At 48.6% G+C, this 17,718-nt stretch overlaps 9 protein-coding genes across 9 annotated transcripts; 5 read left to right on the forward strand and 4 right to left on the reverse strand.

Annotated features, from left to right (window-relative positions):
* Positions 1-357: 357 nt before the first annotated feature.
* Positions 358-1,951, forward strand: N7477_004236 (class I SAM-dependent methyltransferase; the record flags this gene model as incomplete). Its single annotated transcript, XM_056965899.1, has 9 exons — positions 358-396; positions 446-456; positions 508-699; positions 756-797; positions 860-973; positions 1,027-1,052; positions 1,116-1,302; positions 1,361-1,789; positions 1,849-1,951. 9 exons carry the CDS (start codon positions 358-360, stop codon positions 1,949-1,951), a joined length of 1,143 nt encoding a protein of 380 aa, XP_056822680.1.
* A 1,284-nt stretch (positions 1,952-3,235) lies between these two features.
* N7477_004237 (acetate uptake transporter family protein) lies at positions 3,236-4,149 on the reverse strand (the record flags this gene model as incomplete). Its single annotated transcript, XM_056965900.1, has 4 exons — positions 3,236-3,327; positions 3,379-3,712; positions 3,763-3,899; positions 3,945-4,149. 4 exons carry the CDS (start codon positions 4,147-4,149, stop codon positions 3,236-3,238), a joined length of 768 nt encoding a protein of 255 aa, XP_056822681.1.
* Positions 4,150-4,951: 802 nt separating this feature from the next.
* N7477_004238 (bifunctional fumarylacetoacetate hydrolase/alpha/beta hydrolase family protein) lies at positions 4,952-6,700 on the reverse strand (the record flags this gene model as incomplete). The annotated part of the gene is made up of 1 exon (XM_056965901.1): positions 4,952-6,700. One exon carries the CDS (start codon positions 6,698-6,700, stop codon positions 4,952-4,954), a length of 1,749 nt encoding a protein of 582 aa, XP_056822682.1.
* A 545-nt stretch (positions 6,701-7,245) lies between these two features.
* N7477_004239 (cytochrome b5-like heme/steroid binding domain-containing protein) lies at positions 7,246-7,875 on the reverse strand (the record flags this gene model as incomplete). Its single annotated transcript, XM_056965902.1, has 1 exon — positions 7,246-7,875. One exon carries the CDS (start codon positions 7,873-7,875, stop codon positions 7,246-7,248), a length of 630 nt encoding a protein of 209 aa, XP_056822683.1.
* A 173-nt stretch (positions 7,876-8,048) lies between these two features.
* N7477_004240 (uncharacterized protein) lies at positions 8,049-8,757 on the forward strand (the record flags this gene model as incomplete). The annotated part of the gene is made up of 2 exons (XM_056965903.1): positions 8,049-8,271; positions 8,330-8,757. 2 exons carry the CDS (start codon positions 8,049-8,051, stop codon positions 8,755-8,757), a joined length of 651 nt encoding a protein of 216 aa, XP_056822684.1.
* A 400-nt stretch (positions 8,758-9,157) lies between these two features.
* N7477_004241 (uncharacterized protein) lies at positions 9,158-9,773 on the forward strand (the record flags this gene model as incomplete). The annotated part of the gene is made up of 2 exons (XM_056965904.1): positions 9,158-9,342; positions 9,398-9,773. 2 exons carry the CDS (start codon positions 9,158-9,160, stop codon positions 9,771-9,773), a joined length of 561 nt encoding a protein of 186 aa, XP_056822685.1.
* Positions 9,774-10,534: 761 nt separating this feature from the next.
* Positions 10,535-12,583, forward strand: N7477_004242 (Zn(II)2Cys6 transcription factor; the record flags this gene model as incomplete). The annotated part of the gene is made up of 1 exon (XM_056965905.1): positions 10,535-12,583. One exon carries the CDS (start codon positions 10,535-10,537, stop codon positions 12,581-12,583), a length of 2,049 nt encoding a protein of 682 aa, XP_056822686.1.
* Positions 12,584-14,010: 1,427 nt separating this feature from the next.
* Positions 14,011-15,686, forward strand: N7477_004243 (putative flavin-containing amine oxidasedehydrogenase; the record flags this gene model as incomplete). Its single annotated transcript, XM_056965906.1, has 3 exons — positions 14,011-14,070; positions 14,124-15,461; positions 15,528-15,686. 3 exons carry the CDS (start codon positions 14,011-14,013, stop codon positions 15,684-15,686), a joined length of 1,557 nt encoding a protein of 518 aa, XP_056822687.1.
* A 38-nt stretch (positions 15,687-15,724) lies between these two features.
* Positions 15,725-17,439, reverse strand: N7477_004244 (uncharacterized protein; the record flags this gene model as incomplete). The annotated part of the gene is made up of 4 exons (XM_056965907.1): positions 15,725-15,925; positions 15,986-17,047; positions 17,120-17,213; positions 17,273-17,439. The coding sequence occupies 4 exons, from the start codon at positions 17,437-17,439 to the stop codon at positions 15,725-15,727; spliced, it is 1,524 nt and encodes a 507-aa protein (XP_056822688.1).
* Between the last annotated feature and the right edge of the window lie 279 nt (positions 17,440-17,718).

The raw sequence follows: 17,718 nt of genomic DNA on the forward strand, positions 1-17,718 counted from the left end.
ACTGACCGTCAGGATGAGCACGCTAATGGAACGGAGAGGCATAGAAGTGACAGCGAAGGTTTGATATGGAGGTAGCATATCTTTTGCCGGTCCTTGTCTGTGTCATGACTTCAGGAACGGGTGGGTCCAACCCCGAGGTCTACACCGCCCAGTTCGCCTCGAAGTGGATTTCCCAACAGTCGAGTGCCCAGTGGCTCCGTTCGAGTGCACCCGGCCATGAACCTTCTTTCTGCTGACGCGGGACTGCTATTCGTGATTTGTGCAGGGAGTTGCGGGTCATTGTGACAAATTCGTCACTCCGGACCTCCTGTTCCATTCCTTGAATCCCCCCACCCTGCTATTATCGCCTAGCACACCATGGGAGACAGGCGGATTGCGACGAATCGCATCGCCGTGGTATGTTTGGAGTCTGTGTCTTCAGTTGGGTCGTGATTGACCTCAATAGGATCCGGACGTGTATGCGTCCGAGGGCCCTTGTTGTCCGGCTGATTGGCACTCGTAAGTCAGCCATTCACCCCTGTCATCTCTGCAGCTAATCAGTCAGGGAAACTACCTCGATCGGTTCCTCCTCGATCCATCGGGGTCGGATCGAAAATGGTCGACGGTAGGTGTTCGGCGCAATGGCCAACGGTCGCCAGACCTTACAAAACGGCTGATCGCGCCTAATAGATATCAAAACCTGCGCCGCCAAGGTTATCTGTGAGGAAATGTTGTGATTTTCTACATTTCCAGGAATGCTCATCTGACTCGATCAGCATGCCTTCGGACGAGCAAATGTTTGAGTCCTACGAAGCCGGGTATCTATGTGACCTCGGCCTGACCATGGGCCTTTCCATCCAGATCTAATTCTCACCCACAGTCATTTGGTGGCCCTCGTCTTGGACTCAGACCGGACGAATCCTCTTTTCTGGGCTCCTGTTCACGATCCGCAGCATATTCTCGATCTTGGGACTGGCAAGGGTATCTGGGCCATGTATCTCTATAGACTCAGCCCCTCACATTCGATAGATGCTTACATGGATTCAGTGATGTTGCCGATATGTTCCCTAATGGTAGGCTAGCGGTGCATCATTTGCAACATCTGTTGAACAAGTCAACATACTAATTGATTCTAGCGACCATTCGAGGAGTTGACCTCTTCCCGCCCCCGATTTCCTGGATGCCGCCCAATTGCGTGCTGGAGGTCGACGACGTCCTCCAGGAATGGACCTGGCGGGACCCCTTCGACCTGATCCACATGCGGAGCATGATCGGCTCTTTCGGCCCGGCTGAGTGGGACAGAGTCTATAACGAATGCTATAAGTAAGTCGCCTAATTGCGTGCCATAGGGACTGAATGATAATAACAATCATCTCAACAGCAAGCTGCAGCCGGGCGGTTGGATCGAACAGTTAGAAGCCAGTCCTCGCGTCGAGTGCGACGATGGCAGTTTGCCTGAAGACAACATTCTTCACACCTGGGCCCCGAACATCTTCGCCTGTGGCGAAGCTGCCGGTCGTAGATGTGACACTATCGATACGATGTCCAAAACCATTCGCAAGGCCGGCTTTGTGGATGTCAGGGAAAAGACCTACAAATGGCCGATTGGGCCTTGGGCACGCGATCAGCGCTACAAGGAGGCTGGTACTGTCAACTTCCAGCACTGGATGTCTGGAATGGAGGGCTGGAGCATGTGGTTATTGACCAAATTTGGCGCTCCGGAGCCGTGGACCCAAGATGAAGTTCTTGTCTACGTGGCCAGGCTGCGCAATGAGCTCAAGGACCCGCGCTTCCATCTCTACCAGCGCGCGTAAGTTTTCCACCGGGGAAAAGAAATTGATATTATACCCTGAACTGACGGGCTGGCAGCCGACGCGTATGGGCGCGCAAACCGTTCCCAGGTGAGATCGAGCGATCTGTAGAAATGAGGGAGAGATCTGCGGGCCAATCAGATATATCTGCCGAAAGGTAGTCAGAAACGTGCGCTTTAGACCCATCAACGATGCCCTGCATCGTATAACTGTACATATGCGGCTATACATACCGGATCCTCCTTGCGGAGTGGGACATTCCTCTTCTAGCAGTCTCGCCGCTTTTGTGAGGGCGCTCAGGTTCAGGCTACTAAGGGAACCTCATCACGGACTCAGGCACAGTGATCATGCTCATGCTCATGTCAAAATGTGATAAGCGGCCAATTGATTAATGATTTGGCAAATTCCGATGTATCATCCGATCAATGGAAGATCGATTCCTGTAACTATTGTAGTGGGGGAACTGCTGACTGCAGGAAGGAGAGGTCTATCGGATGACTGAGGCTTTTGTGTATACAAAACTTTCCAGGCGCAGGGTGGGCAAAACAGACACGCTTCCTCTTCCAATCCATCCCTATGTGTTCTCCTCCCCTGTAGTCCTCCTCCTTGTGTATGTGCGTGTGTGTGTGTGTGGCCCAGTCTGCGTAGTCAGACAGCCATCGAGCCATTCCAACTTCACTATTTATTTATAAGAATACACATGCAACCACCTCACAAAGACAAATTTTTCCTGCACATGAGGAATTTTCATGCTGACCAAGTGAACGCGGCTAAAGATGGACTGAATTCCCCCTCCTCGCTGATCTTCCTCGACCTTGAAACTGCAAGCCCCAATGACCAGAGGGAACGTATCATGTCTTAGGTGAAGTGGGGACGCTTCAATGGCAGTCTGGCAACGCAAACTAAGCGGCACCAATAAGGGTACGCACACAAAACTATTCTTAACAAATGTGGCCAAACACCTGCAATGCATTGGATAGTTTTCTGATCTAGCCTCCACTCCATAAAGAAGGTGTGGTATGGGGCCGCAGCATTTTGGATGCCTCAGCCACACTATCATTATTGTCACATGTACTACTTACACTACAGTGGTCGAATATCGCAACATAACGTAACTCACACCAAGCTAGCCACTAGAGCAATCCCGCCCGCGACCCTCTAAACACTATAGCATTTTTGATAAATTACAACTTCGTATCGCACCAACAAAACTTTAGTTAGAGGCCTTCATTTAGCCTTATGCTCTACTAGGCTCAATGTATAACATCCTAGGCTCTTAGATTAATTTTTTACCGTGGATACCGACTAAGACCACTCGAACTTTCACATCACACTCGAATACCTTTGCCTAATAACACCCCACTATATTTCTCCCCACTATATTCCGCGGCCTTGTCAATCGATGCTTTGTGCATTTGGTATTCAACGACCAGAGGAATGGTGGATCAAACAGCCGTGTACATATTAAATGTCGGCAGCTTGATAGGGGTTACTCCTCCACCCCATAAACCAGCACAACCAGCCCAGTCTGCCCAGACTATTAATTTGGATCAACTAGGGATCAACAATCTACGAGGGCAGAACTCACAAGCAAGAAACGACACCACGAGGCCGAAAGAGTACCCGGCTGTCAAGAGACCCTGGACCTTGACCATAAACCCACAAGCAAGTAGGAGAAGGCATATGTCCAAGAAGAAAAGGTCCATGAAAAGAACCCAAGAGGATCGTATCGCCGCGATGGTGAATGCCACCGTTACAATCAGCCATGCCCAAAGGTAAAGCGATAGAGCCTGATCGAAAGTAGGGCTTAAGGCACCGGTTGTAGAATCGGTATATGCGGCCAGTATACCCGTCCCGGGTAGATAAATCATTGCATACGACAAGTTGAACGCGCCGTAGGAAGAAAAGACGGTGGCACCGAACTGTGAAATTTCAGTAGCTGTTCGGGCTCACTCATGCAAAGGGTCGTTACAGTGTTTCCCGTGATGAATTCCATGATTCCAGCAATAAACTGACCGACGCCGCCGTAGAATACAAGGCACCCAACCATTACATTTGGTGCAGTCACACCCCTAGCTTGAAGTCCGAAGACGCAGATGAGGAAGATGTCTAGAGAGTTAGTCGCATATCATTACCGGGGATAGTGTGTTGCACCTGTCGCGAATGATATCAATCCCAATGGAGAGGGATTGGCGAATGTGCGATGATAAATCGGAAGAGCTGGTTGACTTCTGTCATTTGCGTGTCCACCAGCAGTGTGGAGGCGTTCAAGGTTTTCATAATAAATGTGATTTGCCTGGGATGAAGAGGGCATGTTTGCCTCTTCAGATTTCGTGGTTGCAAAGTCATTCGAGTCCATTGTGCTTGGCAGATGATTAGAAGAATTGATGAATGCTCCAGGTTTGCATATTTCATGTGCGCTTTATATTTTCCGTGGAATTAATTAGCTCTGCAATGGAGTTCCCTACAGCTTGGAATGACTTTACGCTACATAGCTGGGAATATTGTTTACTCAGACAAGTGCATGACCGGATCCACATCATGCACTCTCCGCATTTCGAAGTTCTCCGCGTAGATCTAAGGTTTGGGCCCCACTGAGCAGAGCAGAGGTGGCGGACTTACGCGGACTTCCGTTGAATCACGTGGCATCTCGTATACGTAGCTAAGGAGAGTGGTAAGCATCAGTGAAGTTCCGAATTCTCAGGCGATGGGGACGAAGGAAACTTTTATCCCTTGGTGACCTTTGCTGGCTTCCGCAACCAGGCTAGTGCACAAAACTATCGGACACCCCGCCTCCCTCTGTGGCTCGATGGCAACCTTGGGAAAGTAGTGCTGTCACGCGTAGCGGCAAATCTCGAAAGATCAAACTAGTTTATACTCAGAAATGACCTATTGTGGTATGGGAAGTTGTCCGCAAGATATATCTCTACATGCATGGGGAATGTAGTATCCAATTGCTCTCCTGTGCCCTGCCGGTCCCCCAATACCCGCTTCTCGTACCCACGCCTTTTCCTATCCATTGATATTCAAGGGGATCTTGATATTTCTAAGTTTGCGCTTGTAGCCTTGCGTGGATAATTCTTCTTTTATTCAGACTATATATGAGGTTTTTCTCGCCTACATGACAAATATGTCAAAGAAAATCATAGGAAATGAAATTCTTAAATCTGCGCCGAAACCGCCTTCACCGTTGCCTCAACATCCTCAAACAGATGCCAGTGTCCTACATCCTTGAGCACCTGGACATGTCCACCTCCAGTCGCCTCAGAGTACTTCTGGCACAGGGCTGGCGTGCTAACCTTGTCCTCTTCGCCGGTCACGATAGAAACAGGGATGCGGAGAGATTTGAGATCCATGGGGTCAGTGGCGGATTCAGCAAGAGCCGCACATGCCTTGGCATATCCTTCAGCGTCTTGACTGAGAAGCGAAGTGCGTACTGCAGCAATACTCAAAGGCTTGTTCTGCTGAACGTAGGCTGATGTTCCAGCTTGCACTATTGCATCCACAACAGACAACATTCCCTCTTTCCGAACGAGAGCAGCCCTGGCATAAGAGCCTTGGCTACCTGCTTCTGGAAGTGGGTTCGGGGGAGGTCCCATGAGGATGAGCTTTTTTACCAGGGCAGAGTGCTCCAGAGCAAGCTTGAGAGCTACTAGAGATCCCATTGAGTGGGCAATCACGGTCACGCTCTCGTTGACACCAGCCAATTGTGACATGTTGTAAAAGTCGTCTGCAAAAGAGGCAATGGAAAGAGTGCTAAGCGCTGATGTCGGGGAGAGACCATGCCCTTCCAGGTCTAGGAGGTGCAAGGAGTGTGTCGACTGCAGCTTCGCTATAAGCGGATAGAAGTAACTTGAGGACCCCCCAAGTCCATGAATGAAGAAGACTGGAGGTCCACTCTCCAAGCCCCGTCGTTGGTAGAAGAGGTTCTTGCCGTTGATGTTGGTCAATCCCGAGTTTGCGGGCGCCTTCTGATTGGCAATAGGAATATGAGACTCCGCGCGCTTGGCGGTGGTGTTGACCGCGTCTGCAGCCGCAATACGGTTTGTCAAAGTTCCCAGTCCTGTCACGGACACGCTGATCTCATCTCCGGTCTGCAGAAACTTCATCGGCCTGAAACCAAAGCCCACACCAGCCGGTGTACCAGTGGCTATAACGTCGCCGACTTGCAAAGTCTGGCCAGCGCTAATGGTAGCGATCAGCGTAGGAACGCTGAAGATCAAATCGCTAAGACTGGCCTCCTGGCGTAGCTCCTGATTGACAAAGGTCTGGATCTTCAAGTTCTCGGGAAGGTACTCTTTAGGAACAGCGACAGGCCCGATTGGGCAGAAGGTATCGGCTGATTTGCCGAGGAAGAATTGTTTGTGATCGCGCTGGCGCTCACGCGCGGTCATATCGTTTACAATCGTATAACCCCACACATGGTCCCACGCGTTCTTCTCTGAGACCTGGAAACTTGGTTTGCCAATGATGACACCGATCTCACCCTCGTAGTCGACTGTGCTAGTGAACTTTGGGTGGAGGAGAATGGGATCTTCGGGGCCAATGATGGAAGTGGCACGCTTGGTGAAAATGACCGGGTGAGTCGGCTGATCTGTCTTGTCGCTAGCGTCGTAACCCGAAGAGTTGAACTCCTTGGCGTGATCAGCGTAGTTCTTTCCAACTGCGAGCACATCACGGCCAGAAATCGGGGGGAGGTGTTTCACGCTGGAAAGAGGGAAGCATTGTGCACCGGATGCCTTGATTCCCTGCCCGCTAACCGTGATGACTTGATAAAGGTCTGACAACGGGGTGCCGGATTTGAAGGACAGGGGGATGATGGTTGAGTTCTCGAAGTCAAGATGACCGATTCTAGGGCCACTGTTGGGCTCCTGGTAGGCGATATAGTTGGTGAGGCTGTTAATCGTCATCCTGGAACAATTGATGAGACTATCAAGGCTGAGTTGTTGTTAAAGTCTCATTCTGATGCTGCCACTATTATAAATTCCAAGCTGTTGAGGCAATGGCGTCCCAACATCGGATATGCCCCGCACCCGGAGATGTCGTCGTCTTTCACGTTCCCCGCGTATCCCCGCGCATCACCGCGACGTCCGTTTCAACAAGTCCGACTCCAATCTATCAGGGCTAAATCGCTACAAGTGTGCCATTGTTCCGTATCCATTTCGGTTACATAGATGTGAGATTTCTGAGTGGCGGGATATAGACTTCCATGAGGACCCGGAGAGCGGTGGAAAAGAGACACTTCCTTCTGCCATGAACTCAGGCTAGGCATGGGAAGAGAAATCAAAATCGTAGATATGACGGGGAAAGTGAAAAAACAATGACATTGTATGCGTGGAGCGTCGAGTTTCATTTGGTATCACATCGATTCATATATCATGTAATGAGTATATACATGTGCCTTACTTCTGCGGAATTGCCAGCGGTTGACATGAATAGGCTGCACAAGTTTAGATTATCGGATCCTAGAGGGTCCAAAGTACTTCGGAATCTCCTTGAATCGATTCCTGATCCCTTCTGTTCGGCCAACACGCAGCGGTCGTCCCCACTGTTCCATGACCGTCTTGTCATGAAATCGCCAGAATTGCCAGGAGCAATCTTCCCCTACGAAGCTTTGGATGACCGTTTCGCCCCCTGGATGCTCGTTGATGAATTTGGTACAGTCATAGACAACATTGTCCACAACAATCCAAGCACGACCTTGGCCGTCCAAGTGGCTTAACTTCTGATCTCGGACCACCGCGGCCGGAATAAAGGGCAAATCGGCATCAGGAACAAAGGTGTCCTGAAGTGAATACTTGAGGTGGATTTCTTTGACATTTTCAACATACTCAAAGTCTTCGGCGTGTTTTATGTGTTCAACATGTGCAGTGGAGGTATTGAAGCTTGTAACATGTGGAAAAGACCCATTTAGTCGGCTTCGAAGACTGAGCCAGCCCATTGTGATGACCTTGATAGTTGCGGTAACAAGACCTTCGAAGGAGGGGTCGGGCAAGATTCCATCTTGTTGGGACTCTAGATCGCGGGGAAACGCGGAGAAGGGGAAAAAGAGTTCGGACCGTAAATCCAAGAATATGGAGTACATTGCTCTGATTGGCGCCCACTCGACCCAAGAAGATCATACCATGTGGGGAAATTGTATAAATCAGTACTGCACGACTAAAATCACATATGAGCTAGGTTCGCATTGCCTTAACCTGACTTGCACATCTTTCCTTCTTTTTGGAAAACGAATTCTACCCGCGCACCTCATTCACCATGTCTAAAGTGTCATGGATGTCAAAAGACTACCCAATTGACCAATACGATGGGCCACCGCGCAACGTCGCATACATTGATGATCTTGATTTTGAATGCAATCTTCGGCCCGTCAAGTATGAGATCGCCGGAACAAGCGCCTCGTCGGAAATCCTCATTCTAGACGTTGAGATCCTGGAAGCCACCGGCCGGGAGCCCTACAGAGGAGATGTCCACATCGTAGGTATGAGATTCCACCACTCTCTCCCTTGAATCTGCAGGCTGACGAAGATTTCCTGCAGGCGAGAGATTCGCTCATGTGGGCGAGGTTCCCAACAAAGACAAACTCCTGGAAGATTCTAGCGTCCGAGTTTTCTACGGAAATGGACGCACGTTGATGCCAGGGTTGGGGGATTCCCACACCCACTTCACCTGGAATGGCGGCAATCTAGATCAGCTGGGGGACCTCGGTGTTGAGGAGCATACTCTTCTTACCGCCAGAAGCGCCGAATGTTTTCTGGATTCCGGGTACACTATGTGCTTTGGAGCTGCATCTGCTAAGAAACGCCTGGATATCGTGATTCGAGACGCAATCAACGCTGGAGATATCCCTGGTCCTCGATTCTTGGCTAATGGTCAGGAAATGGCACGAAGAGGAGGCGAGCTAGTCGGAGGGATCACTGCGTACGCTGATGGACCCGAGGAAATGCGTGAAGTGTACGGCACATGACATGAAGGACTTGGACCTTGCTGACACGACATTAGTATCCGTGAACATATCGAGCTCGGAGTCGATCAAGTAAAGCTTTCAATGTCCGGAGAATCAGTAGGGCAATCATAGAACCTCATAAGTGCTCAGTGCTAACGTAATGCTGTCAGATCACGGAGACCCGAGATGCAGAGGTGTGCTACTACACCCCAGAGGAGACAGCAGCATGTGTTGACGAGGCCCACAAATTGAATAAACGGGTATGCTCACATGCACGAGCCCGAGACTCTGTCCAGCAATCAATAGATTTTGGAGTTGACGTTATCTATCATGCATCCTTCATTGACGAAAAAGGTAATTTGCCTGTGATTTGAGTGCTCATCGCACCTTGCTGACTTAGACAGGCATGAATTCACTTGAAATGAAGAAGTCTCGGCTTATTGTGGCACCTGCCATTAATTGGCTTGTTGCTACGCTCTATGATGCGGCCATGTTCGGTTACTCCACTGAGAAGGCTGAGCAGGTAGGCTACAAGAGGGAGCTCGATGCTGCCGATCTTGCCATGCGAGAGATGCATCGGAGGGGAATCGTGATCCTCCCAGGGGGGTAAGTCTGAAGAGCGGTTACAGGTATCAAGTGGATTTTCTGACATCGATCCAAGTGACTACGGATTTGCCTGGACACCACACGGCACTTACGCGCGTGACCTCGCTCATTTCGTGGAGCGTTTTGGCTTCACACCGCATGAGTCTATCATTGCAGCAACCTATGGTATGGCTAAGTTGTTCATGCGCTCCCACGAAATGGGTCAGATCAAAGTTGGCAACTACGCAGACTGCCTAGTGGTCGATGGAAACCCACTGAAGGATATAACTATACTGCAGGATCACGATCTTCTTCATGTCATAATAATCAATGGGAGGGTCCATAAGGCAGAAGTTAAAGAGTACGTCATTCCCACGCAGGATTTGACTGGCATTCATTCTATAACGAATGAAATGGTTCAGATGCAAGTACAACGCCCTATTGTTTCTTAAACATACAGCAATTTGCAATGAGATTATTTTCTTCCTGTGTCCATTTTTTTCTCGCTTTATCACTTCTCTAATTTTTCCACAATTGATATCGCCATTCCAAAATCTCAAAATATCTACGAAGGAAGCAGTCTAGCGACTGAATGCTCCATTTACCCCTTTTCTCCTATTTCTTACAACTGAATTATCGTGATCAACTATACCGCGACCTTTCCGTTGACGCAAGCGATAGTAATTCGCTGCGCACAACCTTATATTCCAAAGCAAGATTTATTATCAGTTCCTTTGATTTATCGTCTCTGATAACTAAAGTACAATGAGAGCAGCTTTGAAGCTTTATCTCGTCAGTCACTGTGAAGTGTTCACATGGACAGCATTCAAGATAGCGCCTTTAGCCCTAGTAGCTCTTCCACCACTTAGGAATAGAAATACTTTGCCAAAAGCCTCAGGCAGGTGCTGCAATGACTGTGTGATATGGTAGCTCAGAGTGCTAGGAACATTTAATTATTAACGCTGGGGAAGATTACCCTACACATGAATGAAATAGATCTCATGATGCTGGGGCTTTACCCCGCATCCGACCAAACTATATATGGAGCGTCGGAATTCCGGATCAGCATTGATACCTGGGGCGGGAACGCAGAAAACCTTGGACCGCGCCCATTTTCCCTTATGTTATTCCCTCATTCATCGTCTTGTCTAATTTTGCAAATCTACCCAAGTACAATTCTGATCGGGCAATCCAACGAGTCATTGTTGCAGGCATGGTGAAGCGACTCCCTCTCAGCTGTGAAAATTGTCGCCAGAGAAAAATTCGCTGTCTAGGCTCAGGTGTTCCATGTGTCACCTGTCAAAGACGCGGGGTAGCACTTACGTGTCATTTTAAACGCGACCTTCTCCCGAATTCAGGTCCAGAAAACTCTCATGATGATCTCCTTCAGCGAATCTCGAACTTGGAGGAGTTGTTACAGCAAAACATTGACCTAACGGCCACCTCGATTACCTTGCAACAAAACATCACCTCGCAATCGGCTGATGCGCAGATTGATCTTTCTGTGCAACAGAATACGTCTTCCCGGACACCCACGTCAATCCCAAGCGCTAGTCTTGGTCAGCCATATGATCCCCCTAAGTCTCAACAAAATTCGGCGGGTAGCATTATCACCTCTTCTACAGGCCACATTCGCTATGTTCCTTCCAACTCCAGGAACGACGCGGATCTCCTGGATCGGTTTCAGAATCCTGTTCCCTCAGGAAGCACATCGGATTTTCCTTTCGGCTCCGAAACATCTGGGTTCAATCAAGCTATTCTGGATATTTTCCCACCATCGCGCCAATGTGACGAGCTCCTTACTGTATTTCTGCAAGTCTTTTCTCCTCTTTTCCACATCGTGGTTGAGCCCAGATTTCAATGCGCATATTTCGAGTTCAAAAAAAATCGCCAAGCTGCTCCCAAAGCTTTCATCGGTCTTCTCTTTGTGACATTGGCACTTGCTATAACCGCACTCCGTCCAGAAGACCCCCTATTATCGGACTTGGGAGGGGGGGGCTCATCGGCAGCGAATGCCAAATCACTAGCACTAAAATATCGGTCGGCAGCGATGAAATGTCTAGCAGCAGATGACTTCTTGTGGCAGCACAATTTGTACACATTGCAATGTCTTGTTTTTCTTATCTACGCTATCAACCACGCTCAGGGTCCAGCGTGGTCATTACTTGGAACAACGCTCAACATTGCCGTGGCAATCGGGTGTCATGTTGATCCTGCTCGGCTGAACGTGACCTTTGTTGAAGCCGAAGAGAGACGGCGAGCTTGGGCCGGTCTGATGATGTTGTTCACCATTCAAAACACTTGCCTAGGCAACATAGCTCCATTTGATATCAATAACGATGTGCGACTTCCATTAGATATGGAAGATGAAGACATAACGTCCCAGTCATTTTCTCTGGACGACATGGACATTGTCGACATACAGGCGGAGAACAGACCGCCCACCAAAATGTCTTATATTCTCTTCAAATTTAGGCTTTACAAAATTGCATCTGACATCTGTCGTTTGGCTTCAGCTCAGTCCTCATGGCCTCAGTTCAGCCACATTCGCAATCTGGACGAACGACTTCATGCCGAGATGAGAGAGCAGAATAAGCGCTTTGGTGGGCACTCCAATCTTCCAGTGTACCATCGGGCACACTCATACATTCTGAATAACTATACAAACCACCTACTGTTACTTTTGCATCGACCAAGTCTTGCTACTCAGGACCCCATGAGTCTTGAGAACACAAGCATCAGCTGGGAGCGATGTGAGCAGGCGGCTTGTCTCATCATTTCTAATTACGAAAATCTCCATACTTTGCAGGAGTTCAGATCTTACAGCTGGTATACACATGGCATTGGAGCATTTCATGCCTTCTTCGCAATGACCACTTTGATGATCTTGCTAGGCCAGACCGAAGAAGGCGCTTTACCAGAGCAGGCTATCATTCAAGCTGTACAAAGCTGCTTGACAAGGTTCAAAGAAGCAACTCCGTTCAGTGAGATTTGCGATCGCGCATACCAAATTTTGTCTCCCTTAGTTACTGGGGAGGTTTACCAGCCTGGCTTGTCATCTGGGCAACAGTCAGCTACGCCGGGAATCGGCAGTTCTGAGGAACCGAGTTTCCAGCCTATGGCTAAGTATACAGGAGAAGAATGTGGTGGATATCCTCCAGATACGTGGGCTCTCTCAGAGGACCTGGAACAAGTTATGTTCAAGGTTTCGTGTGAGCAATGGCTATCTCCGACGGCATTCCCATGGGCGGATATTCTATAGCTCTAACATAAGATTTGCTACTATCAAGTGGGAGAATGTGAATAAGGCTCGCCTGAAAAGCTGCAAATCACAATAGCATGTAGTCCTTTCCATTATTGCCAATGATAAAATCTTCCGTTACCACCAGTTCACAGCGTCGGAGCTCCTTTAGCCCACGTCGCACCTGCCCAAATGAATAGGCTGTGGGAAACGTAGATGGGATTTGCCAAGTTAGATCGATCTGATTTGACTTTCACTCAGGCGAAGGTCGCGGACATCGACTTCCAGTCTTAAGAGATATCTTTATGTGACTCGTGTTACCAACCAAGGCGAGGAGGAATTCACGTATCACTAATAGAGCAACTAAACTGGAGAGAAGAAGAAGAGAGAAAGAGGGAAACAAGCAACTACGAAACAAAACCATTTCTATCGCAAATTGGGTTAGCCCAACGGCTCCTTCCAGATCACGTTCCCCCTCAGGTCTCAAGATAGTCATGCGTCACAACTCGGAGGGTACGCCCCAGAAATTAACCTACGATTACGTGGTCATATCGACAGACCTCACGTGAATGGCCTATCTTACCAAGAGCCAAAGATATGCTTTCATATGTGCAAGACGCCTGGACCTACACCGGAAACATAGCTCGGGTCAAGAAGCTAGGGGTTATGACTCGTTTCTAGAAATAAGTTGAAAATCAGAGGGCGTAATTAAAAGCCAGAACGTTGGGTCGCATCTCGGTGTTAAGAGTTGACAGGGACCCAGGATTGCTTTTTTTTTTGCGTTCCCGTCAACTTTTTCTAGATCCCGCTCGGCTTTGGACTGCGGGTGTGCTCAATTTCACTCATTGAGCAAAAGACGGGGAGGGGAGAGCACTAAAACGGAAAGGGAAAGCCAAGAGTTGCCAGATATTACACGGTATGTTTGATGTCTGTGTCGTCGAGATGTGTGGCCATGCTGCTTTGAATAATAGTATCTCATCGGAAAGGAAAATCATTCTGAATCTTACAACTCCATAGAATGTTAAGATTTACATCCTTTTCAATCACTACATGACTGCGAACGTGAGAAGCGTGCAAACGCACATACATGCTTCTGAGACTTGCAAGGATTATGGGATTATAACCCCATCCGGGCCCCTGCCTGGAGATCTCAAGAGCATCCGGATAGGCCACGAGTGGTCGATCATCTTGTCGTCAGATCGTGATAAACTTGTTTTTCAATAGATTGAGTTCAGATTGACGATCTTCTCGTCCTAGGGGTGTTCGGTGTCTTGAGCCGATGATTGGCTCATCGTGAAGAATGTTCGCACCTGACATCACCATCACCATCACCACGATCGCGATCGCGTCGCATCCTTGGACGCGTCTAGGGGTACCACCATTTATAATCCTCACGGGTAATGCACAGCGCTCCATTGGTTATCATCCATCTACAATAATTTCTCATGATGTCTGCAAGCCAAACAAGGAAGAAAGTCGCTATCATAGGGGCTGGGGCAGCTGGCATGGTACGTAGCCGTCGAGTCAATGGACAGTGTTCTCATACTGACTTCCATCGTAGTCATGCGCAGCAACGCTGGCTAATCACCCAGACAAATTTGATGTGATGGTGATCGATATTGATTCCCATACCGGAGGCCAAGCAACCTCGATCACTCTCGACGAGTCCAAGTACGGCGCAAGCTGGCTCAATGACGGTGTCCAGGGTGGATCGGCCATCTTCAGACATACGTTTCGCTTCTTTCGTCGCTACGGCTACGAGCCTCAACCGGTCAAACTTCAAGTATCCTTTGGCAAAGGCCGGGATAGTTTCTGGACCAATGTGTTCCCAAGTCCTCTGGTGGACCGGCACTCACGAGAAATCAAAAAGCTTGGCCGTGTTTTGAAATGTATCAAGTATATGATGCCTTTCCTCGGTATCTTACCGGTCAAGGTTGTTTTGCGCCTGTTCTGTTTCAGCAAAGACTTCAGCAATAAGATGGTCTTGCCCCTTCTGGCGTTGTTTCTAGGGACAGGTAACCAAACGCCTAATGTGTCAAGCGTCCTTCTGGAACGCCTGTTCGACGATCCACAGATGAAATTATGGGAGTATGACCCAGACACGCTACTGCCAAATCTCCCGACTATGTACACCTTCCCTCAACTGGGAAGGTTCTATGAAGACTGGGCCGCAGATCTTGGTTCGAAACACATTGACATTCGATTGAATACTTCTGTCAAGGTGCTTGAGCGAGGTAAGGACGGAGTTGTTTTGCAGACCCAAAAGCATGACGGTACCGGAGCGAAGACCGAGGCTTTTGATGAACTTGTACTCTGCTGTCCCGCAGACGAAGCAAAGAAACTTCTCGGAATACATGCTACTTGGCGTGAGAAATACGTCCTAGGAGGGGTCAAATTCTTCAATGACATTACTATTACCCATTCCGACTCGAATTATTTCCAGAAGATATTTGAGGCTCAATATGATCCAGATTTGTGTGCCCAACCTTCCACAAATGAGCGGAAAGAGCATCTGGAGTTTGCCGAGCAGAAGCCTGTCTGTCAAAAAGACGGGTGGTTGGGGTACAGGCCGATGTATTACACCCATTCATTCGCCTCAGACCCGGACAAGATTGAAATGGGATTCGACTGCACTAATTATCAGCATCAATTCCGCGAGAAGCTTGGCCAGGGCCAGACAGCTCTACCCCTCAATGAGCATGTTTTCCAAACTATATTCCTGAACGACCAACAGCAAGATCTTTGGACCTGGAATGATATTGATCAGGCTAAAATCATCGGAAGAAAATGGTGGCATCAGTTCGGTCACCGATGGCAGCACTACTTACGTGTTGTGCCTGGAATGATGTTCATCAATGGTCATAATCGGACATTATTTGCAGGAAGTTGGACTATGGTGGTGAGTTGCTCTTCTCTCTCTTTATTCATTGTGAAGGCTATGAAATAAGCTAACTCAAATTCTAAGAACATGCACGAGATTGCCTGCATTTCCGGCATCGCGGCTGCGTATCAATTAGGGGCCGCTTATGAGCCATTCGACGACTTTGCCGAGGACTTTTTTGCCAAATACTTGCTGGTTTGTCATGGGACGCGATACCGGCGAAACAAAGCCAAAGACACTTGAGAAGTAAGGGTATTCGTAGGGTCATAATATCTGGAGTTTTAAAGTACATATCGAAAGCTCTCAATCTCATGATCTGTCTTGTTGGACAGCTCGTCTTGTAGCTCCTCTGCCTCGGTCAACTCTCTTGGCAGTCCGTAAAGCCGGTCTTGACGGCGATTCTCCCACATGTAAAAGCAGTACAGGCAAACCAGAAAGAATATACCCAATATCAATCCTGACATGGCCGCTTTGATACCAGTCTGTTGTACGTTAATTTCAGAGAACTATTGCAGAAATAGAACAGAATTTGGATCACTCACAGGATAGCTCGGGTCCTCGGAGGGGATGAAAAATTGAGGACCCACGATATTGCCAATACAGTATGCTGCGAACATCATGGCACTCACTGTACTTTTTTTGGTGAATCCGGCCACATTTGAGCTGATGATACTTAGTGATAGGGGGATGTTGGCAGCAAAGACCGCTCCTAAACACAGACCAACCATTTTACCCACGCTGTTGTCATCGGCGAGTTTCCAGATAAGGATCATGCCCACCATTGAGGCGCTTGTGTTCAGGATCATCATACAAATGCGGGATGAAGGAACAAATGTCGCGAACCCCGAGGTCAAAAAGAGAAAGACCAGCTGTGCGGCTCCGAGGGGCATCTGCATAAGCAGGGCCTTGAGCTCACCGTACCCGAATCCTTGAATGATGATGGACGAAAAACTGGTAATTCCGCCATTGCAAAAGTTGACGCAGAGAGTGTATAAAACCAGAAACCAGGTCTGGGGGTCCTTGATGGCCATGAGAACTTGGTTCCACTTGAAGCTCCCACTATCCATCACGCCGGTTTTATTTTTCAGTGTCCGTTGCAGGGCTATGGCGCTTTCGGTCTTGTTCAGCACAATCACCTTCGCTGGCGAATTGGGCAGAAAAGCGAAGAGCACTATGCCGTATGCAGCAGTTACTGCACCGAGAATCAAAAAAAGCAATTGCCAATGCTCAACAGTGCTGATGTTGATCTTGCCCACACCATATGCAACGACTCCGCCAATGACCGTTGCAATTGAGTTACCAGCAAACCAGGCCGCTTGACGAGCAGGCTGCTCCTCTCGCTTGTAGAACATGCCCGTGATAATAGCGAACCCGGGGGCAATGGACGCCTCGCCCACACCAAGGAAGAATCTCGCTGCCATCAAGCCACCGAAATTAGTGCAGGCGGCGTGACACATCAGAACCCCACCCCAAATGAAAACAGCGAGACTCAAATATTTTCCAAGCGGGAGTCGAACGATCAGATAGGAGCTGGGCCAGCTCCAGGCGAAATATCCAAAGTAGAATACAGCAGATGCCCAATTGTATTCTCTATTTTTCAAGTGCTGCAAATTGAGAAGGTCTTATTAGAAAATATTCTTGTTCTTTGACTGGATGAGAAGAAGGAGAGATGATACCAAGTCCTGTCGGAGGCCAAATAGAGTTGATTGACTCAAGGTCAGCTTGTCCATGTATTGCAACATATAGCAGAAACCCATGAGAGGGATAAGGCTATATTGGAATGAGTCAGGGTTCAATAAGAGGAAAGTAACGGCCAGGTTTCATCTTACAACATGTCTAACTTCCAGAGAACTTTCCTTTCCATCTTCGGAGTTGCATATGTTTCCAGCACTTGGCCGAAATCCACGTCACGAGAGTCATTGTGCTGGTTAGGATCAATCTTCAGCATATCGAGATCGACTGTACCGCCTCCTGAGGGAGGCTGTTGCTTTTCCATATTGAGATGGATGTATTGAATAATCGAAAAGCCACGCAGAAAGGTGGATGGAGGATGGGGACTTTTCTTTCAAGAGAATCAAGGAGTTTGTTGATAACTTATAAGTTGATGAGTATCTCTGAAAGTGCGCAGGATGTTGCAATATATGACCAGCGAGGACAAGCTTGGTGGCAGTATGCGAATTATCACGAATCCAAACGTCGCCCCCGACTGGGCAAACTTAATGCTCAGTCATGACACATACGAAGGCCGTCGTCGCCTATCTGCCAATCCCCAGCG

The sequence above is a fragment of the Penicillium maclennaniae genome (assembly GCF_028827695.1).
Source record: "Penicillium maclennaniae strain IBT 15551 chromosome Unknown utg000004l:1.0-3007600.0:1.0-3009580.0, whole genome shotgun sequence".
NCBI classification, from domain to species: domain Eukaryota; kingdom Fungi; phylum Ascomycota; class Eurotiomycetes; order Eurotiales; family Aspergillaceae; genus Penicillium; species Penicillium maclennaniae.